The sequence below is a fragment of the Ceratosolen solmsi genome, unplaced genomic scaffold (genome assembly GCF_000503995.2).
Source record: "Ceratosolen solmsi marchali unplaced genomic scaffold, CerSol_1.0 scaffold33, whole genome shotgun sequence".
In the NCBI taxonomy this organism is placed as follows: Eukaryota; Metazoa; Arthropoda; class Insecta; order Hymenoptera; family Agaonidae; genus Ceratosolen; species Ceratosolen solmsi.
In genome coordinates, this window is record NW_011948438.1 from 115,141 (window position 1) to 132,223 (window position 17,083).

Below are 17,083 nucleotides of genomic sequence, written 5' to 3' on the forward strand. Positions count from 1 at the left end.
TACTGAATTCAAGAACTGAGCTGAAACTCAATGATGTTCACATTGTATCATAAACTTGTCATATTCGACTTATGGGCGCGAGTGCGAATCGAAACGAAATACCAAAAGTATTAATACTATAATAATTCACATTAATGAATATTTGCTCGGGAATATGAAAATCGTATCTTTATAACCACATGGTGTGTGTGTGTGTGTGTGTGTGTGTGTGTGTGTGTGTGTGTGTGTGTGTGTGCAGTAAGATTGCAAGATAACGAATCGAATAAAAATTTCATTGCGCGCTTTCTCCTCGATGTCGCGTACATGTCCCTATCATAACAGTAGTCGAGGCAAAAAGAAAAAAACGCAACAACAACAACAACAACAACAACAACAACAGCAGCAGCAGCAGCAGCAGTAGCAGCAGCAGCAGCAGCAGCAGCAGCAACAACAACAAAATAATAAAACAAAAAAAAATTAGGAGATAAACAAAGAGGAGAAAAGGCAACTATAAAACGAGCCAACAAACGATTTTTATCATCATCACAGAGCAGTTAAAAGTACATCGTTTTCTACTTGAAAGCCTGTTTTAATTGTTGTACGAAGCCCTTAGCTCTCGTAACGCGCAAGGAGGGGGTAAAGATTTTTGTTTTTCTCCACGGCCATGAGGATACATACGACTTTCACAATCCGCTGATTAGCGTCTCCGATAATTCGAGCCTCGTCGTTTCTCAATTAAGTACAAGAGCGCGTCGGCGTAAAAGCGACGTCGCAAATTATCGGGAACGCCGGGTAAGTACTGAAGGCCCAGGGCCTGATAATGCGCTCCTAGCTCTTGGCTAAAGCAATGAACGCAATGGTCGAGGAGGTTTTGGCACTACTATACGGCGCAGCCTTTCCTCGTGCCGTAGAGGACCTTGAGCTCCGGCACGATGATCTTCTTTATCAGTACGTTGGTCTTAGCCGTGAGCGTGTCCCTGTAGTTGTCCTTCTTGAATATCTTGATGCCCGGGCGATGCACCAGGAAGGCATTGTCGACGATTAGGAAGTCGTAGTCGAGGACGCAGAGCGCGTAACCCTGAAAGCGAGAGAACGAGTGTATTATCATCGAGTGTCCTTGACCGACGAGACAGACGCACGTTGTTTCGCTCCCGTCTTGGGCGGGAGGAAATCACCTCACCTCGGCTCCTCACCGATCCTTTTATTCGTCCTTTTATTCGTTTATCGGCAATCAGAACGGGCCCTACACCGGACTTAATTGCGGGGCCGGGAGCGACTCGTTGAAAATTTCTCAACACAGCCTTACGCAGCTGCTGCCTCCTTGGCGAACCGGTTGCCGTCGCAGCGCAATACCTTACCAAAAACATTATTTTTCGGCAACTCGCGAGCGTTTAGCGATCAGCGTATGGCGTACGACACAAGGTTGTTCCGCTATTTTAAATCGCTCGCACGAAACGATAATTAGCAATTGGCAAAATTCGTCAAAAAGTCCCGACATCTCGTTAATTTAATTAGTTAATTTAAAGCTGCCCAAGCTTCCACGTAATATGGCACATTTATTTTGATTATTATTTTTTTTCTTTCTTTCTTTTTTTTTTTTTTTTTTTGAAAGCAGATAGTGGCTTTCTTTTTTGGCGAGGTCTCGCAGTGTCCCACGTCCATCATTTGACCGAGAGTGAACAATGGTTCGTCGTTTAATTGTGCGCCGATTTTACGATGAAATTTTACGCCGATCGTCGCTCCCGGTCCCGGCCGAGCTCTCCAAGGCATGTCCGAGCTTCGGCTGGGAATAATAATACGGATAATTCGCCTGAAAATTCGGCGCATCTTGATAGGTACTTTGGTGGCGGGTACGGGGTACGGGGTATGGTGGAGGTGGAGGGGGTGGGGGTGGAGTGATATTGGCGAGGAGGAAAATTTTATTTTGATCGGCGGATATGAATTCGTCGGGAACGTAGTGAAAGTCAAGTGGCCCTCTCACCTGCGTCATCTTGTCGCTCTTGCCCTCCCAGCTGAGGCGCTCGTCGTAAAGGGGATCGTCGTTGGTACCGATGTAGATAGGCTCCCAGTGCACGAAGTTCCCCGTACGCTTGCCGACGTGGAAGACGTGAAGGCCGTTGGTCTCCGGGGCCTCTTGCCATTCCTTGCTCCTGGGCACGTTGTGGCAGCCGGCGCAGAGCTTCTTGTGAAAAGGTATCGCCGTGCCCATCTTCAGCATCCGTATCTACGACTCGTCATGGCCAACGTCAATCACGGGTAAAGAATCTTCGCTTTTATCGGCGAAGCCAATTGGGGAGTGAACGTCAGGGTGACGTTTACGTTGCGAGATGCGACGTGGCGAGTAGGGGTCGGTAGATGGGGTTGTTTTCTCGAGTGGTACTAATAACGGGTGGGTGGGGGGTGCGAGGGAGTCTCGCCATTAGCTTTCATTTAAGCTCGATCGAAGTCACTGCTCTCCTCGACACACTTTACATCCGATTAATTAGCATTTCAGTCGGTTTATCTCCCATTGTCCTACGTACGCTTCTTTTTCATTTTTTTTTTTTTTTTTTTTTTTTTTTTTTTTTATGACTTTTTTATAACATTTTATCCGACGCTTCTTCTGTCGTATGGCGCAAGATTTACAGACACGTCCACGCGACATAATGCAGCAATGTCGTGCTTTTTTCCTTTTTTGTTTTCTTTAAAGTAATTAGCGCCGCCAACAAAGCATCAAATTGACATTTATACGCTGCAGAGATTTATTAATTATAGAGTTTATTCCTTTGGAAGAAAAGAAATTGTTACTTTAAATTGTCCGATTAATTGCGTATATCCTGGAACATCGATGATAGTTATATATATATATATATATATATATATATAGACGTGTGTAAGAAAGATAGATTATAAAATGAATTAATGATAACGCCGAATGTCTTTTTTTTGTTTTGTTTTTGTTTTTGTTTTCAGTGTTTTAAATGGCCAATTTTTGTTCAAATGCACGATACTGCATTACAAGATTCATAATTCAAAACAAAAGTCTATATAAAACAATATACTTGAAAATATACACATCTACTTCCTTTATCTAAAGATTTCAATAAAATGTTATGCTTTATTATTATATTTATTATACAAACTTTCCACGGAAGGATTATCGCAATTAGCGCAAATGTGCTCCGAGCTTAATAATATTTTTCCAGCTCCACGATCGTTAACAACATTACATTTAAATTACACAGGTGAAGTATCAGTAAATTTGTTAAATATATGATTTTCTCATTAAGAAATGAACATTTAAATAACAGTTGAATTTAACCATTATATTATGGAATTTTATGAGAAGTTGTAAATAACGTCAAAAGTGGTATTTAATTCTCATCTAAATTATCTAAATTTAAAACGAAATAAGCCATACCGTGTATTATAAAGATATTATTTATTTCAGAATAATTTTCTCATTAACTCAATTATTTTTAACTTCCATGATAATTTTCATGATAATTTATTGCAAATATGCTCATTAAACGTACACAATCATAAAAACACGATTAGTCAAATAATCATTAAGAATTTAGTTACAAAGTTAATTCCACATTAAAATAAGATGGAACAAAAGTAGAAGCATGAAGAAGACACTAAAGTCACGTACGAAAGAGTAGTTTGCAACCGCGACTTTTATAAAATAATATTTTTATTTTATAGAAATAGTGTAAGAATGCTGTAACATTCGTTGTAATATAAAAAGTTTGATCAAATTCTTTTGAATTATCTTTAAAAAATGAAAAAAGAAAAAAAAAATCTCCACAGAAGAGCGTATTTAAAGTAAATTCTCGCAATGGCATATCCTAAGAGTGAAAAATATTAATGCATTATAAAACAAATTCTCCGCCATTATAAATAATTATTATTAAATATAAGGATATGGAAATTTCTCTTACGAAAACAAAAAAAGCAGAAACAATATTGAACGGACTTTAATGAAAAGTATACATTATCACGGTAAAAAGATATTAACAAACGAGCATGGTAATTGATAAAAAAATAATAATAATAATAATAATAATAAATAAAAAAACAACAACAACATGCGCATATTTTAAATACTAAAATTAAGATGAATTCATTGTTATTATTTATCGGCATATTTCATTATCGTCTAGCTTTGGCAATATAGATTGTACAACCTGCGAGCTTAATGTTATTGGTAATGTTATTACGTATATGACGAATTCAATAAAAATATCGATTCCCATTGAAGTCATAAAAGGCCGAGGGCTTACCACGGGTCATCCATTGGCTAGTAAAAACTTTTCGTTTAATTTTCTCGATTAATAGCGTTGTAATATCCTATAGCGGGGCAATTCCCATAAAATCGGGCGATTAATTAAAGTGCTCGCGTCAAGGCTCTTTCGGTGGGTGGGGGGGGGGGGGGGCTAAAAGGACGAATGGGGTGAACGATGTTAAAGGGGCGAAATGTGCTCACCAGGATGCTCTTATTGGCAGGTGGTTGGCTCTTCTCGTCGACCTCGAATATCGACAGGACGAAGACCTTGGGATTGGGCCTGAGCAGGGCCGGCTGGTCGCTCTTCCTAATCATCTCGAGGAACTTGACCGGCAGATCGGGACTCGGGTAGAGCTCGATGTCGCTCGCGAGGATATAGTGGGTCGGCGAGGACTCCCGGGCCACGTTGCGGCCGACGTTCACCGGGTACAGGAGCTTACGCTCGCTCTTGTACATCCGGCCGACATTGACGTTAATCCAGGGCGCGGCTTTGCTGCAGTTGGCTCGTTCTGAGGCGACCTTCTCGCCCACCGGGATCTATGTGATCGATGATCATTAGCAAATCGTAATTCACGAACGAGTCGAATTAATTATTGCGAAGAAGGGGGCGAGAGCAGCTTGGAAGATTATTGCTCGTTCTCATCTCTTATTTGCCGTTTGTTGTACTCGTACTCGTTACTCGGGCTCGAGTGAAATTTAGTTTTTATCAAACGTTCGAATATATCATTACGTTGGGACGAAAAAAGGTGTTTTTTTTTTTTTTAACCAAAGACTCGGTTCTTCAAAAGGATCCTTAGAAGGCTAAACAACTGTCATTTAACTAATTATATTAATTCATTGTAACAATAAAAATTTGCATTATATGGAAATATCTCGAAGTAATTGTAAAAGAGTCATCGTTTATTAATTTCTTTTGCTTTCGCTTAGTTTTCGGGGGAATGGATATTTTGGCCCGACATTAAAAATGAAGTCCGTTTCATATATTGATAAAATGAACAATCAGTTGGTGTGTGAGAGGTATAATAGTATTGAGCAGAATCCATTATGAAAATGATATGTTATAAATCGTCGTTTCCAGACAATTATTGGGCCTTTAGATTATTTATTTATTTTTTTTTTTTATAAAATATGCTGTGTATTATTTACAATAAAAAAAAAATCAAGGTTCCTTTAATGATTGTTGCTTTGACAAAGTAATCGACGTAATAGAAAATTATATAATATGGCACTTAGATGTAAAAAATCATTACAAATTTATTACATTATAATCGATCTTTCTCAATAGATTGTAATGATCCTCGAAATTATTGTTATTGTCGTTGTTTGTTGCTCGTTAGCATTACTTTATGCGAATTTTCATGAAAATCGTACTTAAACTATTTTCGTTTGGTTTGCTGATTCTATAATACAAAGTAACGATTGACTCTCCGCGCAACTGCTATATTAGCATTTCTGTTCTAAAAGAAAAAAAAAACAAATAAACAATCAAAAAGAAAACTAATATACGTTGAGCGTGGTCGCGACAGTCTTCGAAATGAAATTGTATAAATATATATTGTCAGCTGTTCAAAATAAAAAATTCGCATGACAAGTGTAGTTTGTAAAAATAAAAAAGACCCTATTTAAAAAATTTTTTTTTTATATGTATATATAGTTTTATTTAACACTAACGTCTACAATATATTTGTAAAACAAAAGTATTAGTATTAACCAATAATAATGAACTAATACGAAGAAATTAATTACTTTAATGCTGATTATATTAATTCGTATGAATTCAATTAACTATTTGAAAAGTACGAATGAAATATGATTATAATTGGGTGAAAGTATTTTCCTTAAAAATCAATAATTATATAAAACTTTTCTTTTTTTTTATATATTTAGTTTTTTCGAGTAAATATTGACTACTCTTCATTGATTCTCGGCATAAATTTAATATAAAAAATAAGTTTTATTTTCAATAACAATAACAGCATCAAGAATAATAATAATAATAACAACAACAACAACAAAAAAAACAAAAACAAAAAAATGAAATATTTGTTATGAAATATAATCGACGATGTAAGACGTGGATGAAAGAAAACAGGTTAAGAGTTTGCAATTATAAGTAGCCATTATAGCAAAAATTTAATACTACATAAAAATAATATATGAACGGCTTTTTAATAACCTGAAAAATTAATATCTACGTTCCATAACATTAAGAGTCACGATTTCGCAAATACGAAAGCTATTAGTTTCTGCGATGCGGACGATTAACAATATATCAAAACTTTTAAGGCATAATGAGTCTACGAGTAAATCGATAAACGCGACTGAGTCATCCAGCAATCGAAAAAAAAAACACACACACGCACACACGCACACGCACACATCAAATTCCTAGAAAATATCTTATCTAACTATAATCTATATATCTATATATCTTATATATCTATAATGACGAATTTGATTACAAAGTCTCCTATCATTTCAATTGAGCATAACGTTTTATTAAAATCTATAATGAATTTTATACTCTTTTTACAAATGAAATTTCCAAGTGACGCTTTCACTTTGCTCGTTACGGTTACCACATCATATATTAATTTCATACAATTTCACATAAAAAAAAAAAAAAAAAAAAAAAAAAAAAAATTTATAATCAAATGTTATAATTCAAATGTTATTTATCGTGCGGTTAATATTTATTAACTTTATGTTTGATGTAGCAAGTTTGATATGCGGTACAATGATAAAAGCAAGTCATGCGAGTACCCTATTGACGTCATCGATGTCAAATTTTTAATCCAATAATTGAAAATGGAATTCAATTTGACGTTGAACGTTCGAAGAGCGATGTGGTGCAATCGAAGGGAATCAATGAAGTAGCATTACTGTTCACATCGTAGTGCTCCAATTGTAAATTGTTTGATTAAAGCGGAGGAAAAATCCTTATCCGCTTCTAGTGTCCTTTGATGAATAAGTAAATCGAGCTTTACTGGAATAGTGTGCATTTAGCGACTAACCCAATTCGTTAACAGTCATTCTCTATGTTAAAAATAAAAACAAAACAATAATCACGCTTAAAGAATGGAATTTGAACATTCAGTGGACAGTACAGGCTTTTAAAGTACAAATGAAAAGAAAAAAACAAAAAAAAAACAAAAAAAAAGAAAATTATATCAATCGCTGTAGATTATACGGTCGAAACGTAGATTCAGTCACTTCGCTAAACGATAATGTTACGTTTAAAGAGCACAAACAAATACTAATGATTTTTATCATTTAGTAAGATATATAAAGAAGATATAAGAAGAGTAAAAAGAAAGAAAAAAAAAAAACAAAGAAAAAGAACGACCAAATTTTTTATGAAAGATTAATTATTATCAAGCGCTCGAATATCATATAATTGGCCGTCGATATCGAACAATAACAAATTTATCCATAAACTATCGCTGGTGTCGAACGAATCGCTCATTTCATAAGCTTTTAAATTTAAAAGTTGATTATTAAATAGAAGTAAATGACTCGACAGATGGGATGCGATCGATAGAGCACCACCCAACGACTGCATGAACGAGTAAAATTTGACAATTGTACGTTAATTATCTTATATAGGGTTTGACGCCGAGACTCGGGTCAGGTAGAGGGATGAAAATGTCGGCAATAGTAATGGGAAGTGAAAATTGCTCGAAGACTTAAATCGGCATTCGTATGACGACGCCAGCAGTTCGTCATAAAAGCATTGGCGCATTAAGATGAAATCGAGCCCGCGGGGCTTAGCTTCTAATTAAAATCGAAGCGAGAGAAAGCCAAATGACAAGGAAAAATAGAACGATAACCTGGCGTATCGATCCGTATCGTAAAAATCGCAATTTCACGAAAGAGCGAGTCCAGTGATCCAAATGGCAATCAATCCGACTCCAAGCATAAGGACCAGTGCCAAAGGGGACTGATGGGACGAGTAGAATTGGGGATGGGGAGGGAAAAGGATAGGAGCGATGATGCATATCTAACCAGACACGGTGGTAGGCAGGATCCGCGCAGTTTTCCTTCCGAGAGTCGTAATGGGGATCGATCGAGGTCGTGGAAATCGTAACTCGCCCCGGTGGCACAAATTTTCCTCGATCGGCGCTTTCGTCTCATTGCCGTCATTGCTCTTTCGCTCCGTTTACGGGCGACTCGACGGCCTTCCCCCGCGCGCCTCCTAATCACGGGCCTACTGCCCGTTTTGGGAAAAATTCAGCTTATACAAGTACAAGGCTAAACGACGATGAGCCTACTCTGCCAGGTGCTGTGGATCGTATCTGGTTCGTATCTGGTTCGTATCTGGTTCGTATCTGGTTCGTATCTGGTTCGTATGTGGATCGTATGTGAATCGTATGTGAATCGTATGTGAATCGTATGTGAATCGTATGTGGATCGTATGTGGATCGTTTCTGGATGGTAGCGCGAATGCACATTTCTGGCGTTGCTCTAATTATTAGTGACGAGCTAACAAGGACAAACTGTTTGTTACCAATGATCTTCAAAGAGGTGGTAACCTTCGACTTTTTCCTATCGTTGCCTTTAACGTGCAAGTCAAGTTGCATGTTGTGTGGTAAATTATAGGCAATACGACTTTTAACAATAAAACGCGACATTTGAAAAATATTTTCTCTTCCTTTTTTTCATTATAAAGTTGATTTTTGTATTTTATATTTTGTTTAGTATTTATTTATTTTTGCTTTTCGTTTCTCGCAAAAAACAAACAGACAAACGAACAATCAAATAAATAAACTGAAATAAAAGTAAAGCTCATTGATTCGACTAACCTCGCAACATTTCATTAGACGAGAATATATATTTTAACACTGATTAAGAAAAAAAAAAAGTTATTAAAGTTACACTTCGCCTATAATATCATAACTTAATATCGGACGAGTGCCATAACTAAACTCCTTTATAGGCAACAAAATCGTAGATTATTTGAGAGTAAGACAATTAAGAGAGAAAAAAAGAATAAGAAAAAGCGAAAAAAAATTAGAAGCAAATCGATCAAATTAGAGGATATCGTGGGGAAAAAAAATAATTTTTTGAAAAAATTTAATCACCGACATAATTGACTTTCTATAATTTGATTTCTAATATATTGACGAGAGCATAGATAATATTTTGAATCAATTAATATAATTTCTAAAATAACAAGTCTGGCCAAACTTTGCATTATCTGCCTAATGTGTGCCTAATACAAAATTGAAAAGTTCGATAATAAAATTGACCAATAAATACTTAAGTAATAATCCATTATTTAACATAAGCTTCCAGAAATGTAAAAATTGTTTCAAAATGACTGTACGCGCTAGATGAGATTAGATATTTTAAGCTAAACGACCAAACCTTTTATATGTAATATTGACACTTATTACTTTAATTTAATGGGATTAATGGATTTCAGTTTACATTATTCCTACGACTCAAAGAATATATTACAAACAAAAAAAAAAACAAAACAAAAAAAAATAAAAAAAAAATAAAAAAAAAATAAAAAAAATAATAATAATTATTCTATTCTCTTGCAGACGCTAATTGCCTTTGATACTAATTGCTAAGAAATTCAAAGCATTGACGATTCAATTTTAATCGAAGCGCAAAATCATTCGTTCGACGATTGCTCTCCCTTCATTAATTATATGTTGCTTGGATTGTTCTTTTGCTTCCTTACTTCTTTTTTTTCCTTTTCTTTTTCTGTTCTTCTTTTCTTTTCTTATCTCGTCGTACAAACAATATTACGATTTATTTGAAAATGCCATGCTTTACTTATTCATAATAAGGAATATATAAATGATTTGTTTAAAACGACGATAAAAGCTTTTAATGCACTTTTATCGCTTTAATAAAAAAATTTTCATATACAATAATGTAATGAGAATGTATTGAATTAGGAATAAACGAACGTTTGGGATGATTAGTTTTGACCTTTACGAAATAAAACAATTGTTCCTACGTAATCAAGATTAGTACGTATTCGGATCGGATCGTCGATGACAAACACAAACACTGCAATTATATAATAATGCACAATTTCTTTTTATTAAATTCAAATCCATTTTTACTGAATAATTCCAAATAATTTATTGGCGTTCAATGGTCGTTCGATCACTAAATATTATTTCCTCAGTTTCTTCGTACATTTTCAATTCAAGCTTCTATGGAATGTCGTTAGATTTACATCGATGCAATAATCTATTAATACGGTGAAGCGCGACATTTGGTTAAAAAAAAATAAAAAATAAAAAAATAAAAAAATAAAAATAAAAAATAATAATAATAATAATAATAATAAAACACATTTGGCAGATACTAATGAAGTCGTGTCGGTGCGAGAATATACGGACATTGCGATGAGCTGGAAGTGGCCCAACACCACGAACGTTTTCTCTCTAATTCTAGGAGAAGAGCTGCTTCGTCCCTAGCTCGAGCAATATCATCATCCCTAAATGCGCCCGAAAAGGTACTCGAGCGACTATTTTAGAGGCGCGATGTAATTGGGGCTCCCCATACCATTTTTGGCACGTGTTTGCTGCTGAAGTAGACGTGGAAGGTGACAAGCTGGGCGACCAGTGGACTCCCGCAGCTCCGGGCGTGCTTGATGGCCTCGATGGTCGCGGGGAAGTCGGTACCGGGGGCGTGCAGAGCGATGGATATCGGGCCCCGCCAGCGCTCCAACAGCGGCTCCAGATTGTCCAGGAACGTGTAGTCCGCGTGAGTCGTATAGGTCACACTCTCCCAGCAGTGTACCTGATGAGCAAAGAGAACCTCGTTATCGGCCATCGCGTCGTCTTTATCTATCGCGGTGGTAAATGACTCCATCTCCATATTTCTGCCTCTGGCGATTTTTTTTTTTTTTTTTGTTTTTTGTTTTTTTGTTTTTACATTAGACGAATGGCGCGAGAGCGAATAACTAGTCCCGAGTCTTTTTATTAATCGTCCGTCAACTCGAGCGTTAATTCGATTGGCTTAGCAGCCGGAGACTATTAATATTTCGATTCAACAGCGCCGTAGATATTTTTATTTCTCTTACTGCAATTAACATACTGCGGGCGTGTTTTTTTGTTTGCTTTTGTTTAAACTTTTGGTGGATATTTTACTTTACGGCGTGCAAATTGACGTTCGGACGGGAATTGCGAGCCCGAGGATTAATGCGACTGTGAAGCAGAGTATTAAAAATGTCGGTATGCGGGACTAATGCATCCTCCCCTTTCTCGAATGGCTCTTAGTTAAGAAATCAAATTACATATAAATTATGCAAGTTAATTTGTACTCGGCTTTTTTCAATGACTTTCTCGGCACTTAATGTCGCGGTGAAAAGTAATCGAAATTGAAGGGGAAAAAAGCGAAAAGAAAAGAAAGGAAATGAAAAGAAGGAAAAGAATTTCTTTCCATGATAAGCATAATTGGCAAATCTTATTTTCTCCGGGGATTTATTTAGAGAACCGTTGCGTCACAACCGAATGAAAAGTTTATGGGAATCCAATTCGAATCGTTTCGAGGATGAGATGGTGGGAGAGACGATGCTGCCCACTTTATCAATGGGCAAACGTCAAATTAACTTTTATATAACAATTGCAAAGTACGCGCGTACCTTCATGCTCATAGGGACGTAATTGTAAAGTACCCAATAATCGCCTCGTTGGGCTGTTTTTGGCTCCGTTGATTTGTCATTGCAGAGTATCGCTTCTTGCAATGTTAATTCCTTCTTAATATTCCCGTTAGCCTGCAAATAGTCAAAGAATACCATATTAATATTCGAATTTTCTCTCGTGCTAATTGCCATCACGACAATTAACAATAAATTTATAATAATCTATTTCATAGAAATATATAATCTACGGTTCGTGCTAAACATTCGTTTACGATCGACTAATCTTTTACTGAATTATAAATTGTATGCACTGTCTCACACAAATTACTTAATAAACATACTGTTACACGTGTTATATGCGGTGAGCAACTTTCTTTAATGCAAAGTAACGCTCCCTCTTCCATTTATGTAAAAGAAAAAATAAACTCACTAATTGTACAGCATTCTTAACGAGTTAATGTGTCGTACAAAGTTAACAAATAATATGCAAAGGAGACAGATGTGAAACGTATAGAGAAAAAATTACATTGTGCATTTGCATTTGAAAAAAAAAAAAAAAATAAAAATAAAAAAAATTTAATAAAAAGTTAGAACAGTACATACAAATTATAAGTCATCCGTTAATTATATGACGCTTTTAAGAAATATTTGATCAAAGATTGATATGAAATATTGCATAAAGTAATGTGAGACGGGAGTAAAGAGGTGTCTAATGGGATATACTACTTTCCTTTTTGCCTGATAAAGGATAAAACTTGTTTCTATAATGCAGTCTCGACTGTAATGCTGCAGACGCAGCAGCGAAGTAAGGGCTTGATTTTTCCAAATGAGATTGTCGAGGTGATAAAAAACTGCGTTCCATTAAATTTTCACGTATAAATGCAGCTGATAAGTGGATGAACTGGAATGAGGAATTTTTATAATTTGCGTACATTGGGGAGATTACGCGTGAGCGTACATAAATCTATGCGCGTGATTGCGCGTGATTGCGAGTGATTGCGCGTGATTGCCCGTGAGCATAGGCGCTTGCGTGTACATCAACTTTGCTTTTAAGCTAAATTTCAAACATGAAAATGAACTTCAATTATCAACACTTGTGCCGAGTAGAGAAAGGAGCTTCCAGACAAATCTAGTCGCTTATTTCTCAACAATTGCATTCTATAATTTTTAACTTCCTAATAGGATAATGTAATTTTTCTTTTTGCGACTTTTATTTTCTTTTTCTTACCACTAAAGTAGCGACGATTAGTGTAAGAGTGCGTTGTTTCACTACGAAAGCATCATCACAAACATTATTTACGAATTTCACATGCGTGTGAACATAAAGAGTTAAACATTTGCAAGAATTGCACTGGTTCTGCCATATAATTTTGTGATGAAAATAGTCCCTAATTGTCCAGGCTTAAAGGCTGAGTCAAATTTCACGTTAATTATCGGTTAATTATATGTAAGTTTGATAAAAATACGAAAGATCTAAGTCCCTAATTCATTGCAAATCACGATTCGGTGACGATTCGGTCAATAATGAAAATATAATATTAATTCCGAGAACTATTATTTATTCTTCTCTCCCTCTCTCATTCGTTTGTTATTTAACCACTAGTTTCTTATTGTATAAAAAAAGAAAAAAGAAAAAAGAAAAAAGAAAAAAAAAATATATATATAATAGTTGTCCTTGTCTAAATTAGCATAATAATTTTCTTCGCGGATATAAGATTGACTGGAAATTATAAAACGAACGGAGTAATCGTAATTACTCTACACATAAGTGAAATCATAACATTCATAGAATGAACTATCAAATTACCATAGAAAGAAACGATGATTAATTAATTACCAAACTTGTATTTTCTCAAAAATCCGCAGCTCGTATTAAGCCATCAATAATGAACTATCGTTTTGAATTTTATCGAATAATTATTTTATCATGTATTAGCGCACGAGATTAGCGCCGATGCTTAGATGAACCGGATTTAACAAAAAAAAAAAAAAAAAAAAAAAAAAAAAAAAAAAAAAAAAAAAAAAAAAAAGTGTGCCTTACAATAACAAAACTATTTCGAAGGAATTAACGTACTAACGTGATTTAATATAGAGAATCGTGAAAAGAATATAAAGTTAATAACCGATAAATCGATCTGTATGGAACCCTACGACTACCATCGAAGTTAGCCTACATTTGAAATTACAGCAATAAGTGATCTAATCGGCACATCCAATCTAATATCAGTTTGCACTCACTTTATAATAATTTACATGACTATTTTTAATTTCATTAACAGCTGCTCAACATATATATATATATATATATATATATGTATATATAAATGTTGTTTCATTTAATTTCTTGTAATCAGGTCATTGAACCATAGAAGCTTATCTTTTAACATAATCGAAGTGGTACATTATATCAAGTACACTCGATCATTCACCTTCTATATGCGCAATATCATATGAAACTTTATTACATACTTTACTTTAAAACATCGTAAATACAACGAGTTTTTATATTATAAATTACACTGTAAGCATAGAGTGAAAATTGCTGATGCAGGCTTGTAAATAAATTTGAAATAACAAAAAGTATTATTAAATAAATTTGGTTAATGACAAAGTTATCGAGAAATTTCTTTTAATATTCTACTTGCTAAAGTTTCGGAACTTTTGAGTACCTCGTTATTTGGACAATTTTTATTTACACATAGAAAAATGTAAAGTCTTTAAGAAAGAAGGAAAAATAAATAAAATTTAAAAGATTTGAATTTCGAATTGGATCAAATTTTTCTTCTTTATTTATCTATCGAAAATCTAACGCACGCGAATAGCTTATTGCATACACACTTTTTTTTTCGTTTACGTTGGGCGCGCGTACGCGCGTCTATATCTTAAAATTTCTCTTTTATTATTTGCCTATAATTTTCTTGTCAACTTGAGACACATCCAGATAATCGTCGCATTTAAAGTAAGAAATTAACGATTTTTAATCAATTAGAATTACTTTATTCAGAGTCGTTGATTGATATATTATATTGATCTTGATGGTTATAAATTCGCATTCCTCGGTATTGAAACATTTACACATCACAACACGACCGTCCTAATGGTGATAATCAAAGAGAGACAATTAATTCATTTAACAAATACGCTCAAATTAAATTGACAAAATATGTCTTTGCGCATGTTTCATTGAGAAGACAGCGGTTATTAATAAACTCTATACCATTACAACTAATTGACTAATCGTTTGCATTAATTTATTGAAATCATCATTATACTTATGTGTAAACAAACTATCGGTTAAAAATCACGTGACATAGGTATTCAACAATATGAGAGAGTAAATTTTAATCACATTCGTTAACGAAATACCTTGGTAAGATAATTTTAATCATAAATTGCATTAAACACGCATAATTAACTCCATGAAGCTCCATCAGCACGCAATTTATAACTTCGTTGCCCCCTTCTGTGTATCTAAACATTTCATTTCTATTACAATATACACGAACAGCGCGAGCATCGAAAACTCAATTTCAACTTTGTTTAATGGCGTAAGAGACAGGAAGACTATCTGAATATTTACATAGGGACATGGAGAACGTTATTTCTCATAACCGACAATATTTCGTATCGTGCCGCTGTCGATAAGGAGTAGTAAGTATGCCGAATATGCCATATATAAGTAGCGACGATTATATTTCATGGCTAACCTTTATTAATGCTTATAATAAAGTTTCCCGAGATATGATTTATTTTAAATTAAAGCAAAATACACGTCCGCTTGATACATCAAGAATATTGAATTTGCGATCATTTCTTCTTCTTCTTCTTCTTCTTCTTCTTCTCTTTGAGCGTCGCTTGAATAGGTAAATTGAATTATATCGCGTCACGTGCTAGCGGGCGTAAATGCATAAATGTTTACTTTTGAAAATGAAAACAATCGGACTGCCGTGAATTGATGCCGTATTGAAAAATATCAGCAAAATTAGTTTACTACGGCATTCGAGCCCGTAAGACTGTTGATGGCGAAAAACAGTAATAAAATAATAATTTTATCATCGGCTCGACAAGACGCCATTTCACCAAAGCCAAATTCTAACGTAATCCTCCCTTCGAAAATTGCCAGCCGATGCCTTGCAAAAATACACTCGAAAACATAAAACAATCGATGAAATGATTACGAGCCCCAACTTTGTCACGATATATAAGCAATTAACACTAAATAGAGAGCTCTCTAAGCCCCAAGACATTTTTACTTCTTATTATAATATATATATATATATATATATATATATATATATATATATATATATATGGCGGCTATCATTAATATAAGAAACAAATGGTAATTAAATATTAAAGCTTAGTCCACTCGTTTCTGACAATTACAATACTTATGTCCTGCACTCGCACCGCTAATAAAATTAATATGTTTTTAATGCACTTCGAGACCCGATACCGTAGCGAATTAATTTCCCGCACGTTTCTTAATACACAAGTAACACTTGTACATATAATAATGGCAATAGCCTATACGGAGCGAGTGAAATGGCCGGCAAATGTTGCAATTAGGCTATCTTGATTTATCGGATTGAACTATCTAGCCGGGCGATCCGTTTCCTATGAATGAGACAGAATTGATGGGCGTTTAGTTAGATGGGGATGGGATGGTATGGGGGAAGGTGTTAGGGGGGTTGAAGTGGAAGACGGAGTGCACTGGGCCTAGAACTTGCTCCGCGATGAGGATGGGGTGTCGGAAAAACTCACCGTCCGATCGGGTCGTTGCTCGGCTTCCTCGGATTCGGCAGCCTCGGGCGGTGATTTGGTCTCGTTGACCTTGAAGCGCACGGGCTCGGGCGCCGGTCCCGGCTGTTTGGACTCCTGCTGCCGAGCTGCGGGTAACGCCGAGCGCGGCTCCGCTGGGGCCGAAGCCGTCGCCGTGCCGTTGAGCCGCGGTACCGTGCCGTACATCATCTCCTGGGATGGCGCGGGCCCCGAGCTACCCCAGCCGGAGCCCTCCTCGATCCAGGGTCCGGATACGGCTCCGAAGTGCGCGCACACGTACAGGAGCACGCAGACGTTGAGAACGATCGAGAGCCGTAGGGCCCAGTTGCGTCGGCATACCACGCCGAACATCCTCGCGCCTCCTCACCAAGTGCCTGTCAAAATCGACCGACAATTGGCCACTGATACTCAAATGCCACCGCCTCCGTCGACATTTTCACTAC

General features: G+C 35.9%; 1 protein-coding gene across 1 annotated transcript; it reads right to left on the reverse strand.

Moving 5' to 3' along the window:
• Positions 1-844: 844 nt before the first annotated feature.
• Positions 845-17,003, reverse strand: LOC105365308 (beta-1,4-glucuronyltransferase 1). The gene is made up of 6 exons (XM_011503435.1): positions 16,623-17,003; positions 11,859-11,990; positions 10,778-11,014; positions 4,448-4,783; positions 1,961-2,203; positions 845-1,057 (listed from the first exon to the last, which is right to left on the reverse strand). The coding sequence occupies exons 1-6, from the start codon at positions 16,989-16,991 to the stop codon at positions 860-862; spliced, it is 1,515 nt and encodes a 504-aa protein (XP_011501737.1). The 5' UTR covers positions 16,992-17,003; the 3' UTR covers positions 845-859.
• Positions 17,004-17,083: the final 80 nt, after the last annotated feature.

What these genes read in the sequence shown, in the direction of transcription:
- LOC105365308 (XM_011503435.1), bottom strand. Translation starts at nt 16,991, where the DNA reads ATGTTCGGCGTGGTATGCCGACGCAACTGGGCCCTACGGCTCTCGATC. An exon ending in CTGCCAATAAGAGCATCCTG is followed by an intron (nt 2,204 to 4,447) that starts GTGAGCACATTT and finishes GACGAGTCGTAG; the next exon opens with ATACGGATGCTGAAGATGGG. An exon ending in AGAGCGACAAGATGACGCAG is followed by an intron (nt 1,058 to 1,960) that starts GTGAGAGGGCCA and finishes TCTCGCTTTCAG; the next exon opens with GGTTACGCGCTCTGCGTCCT.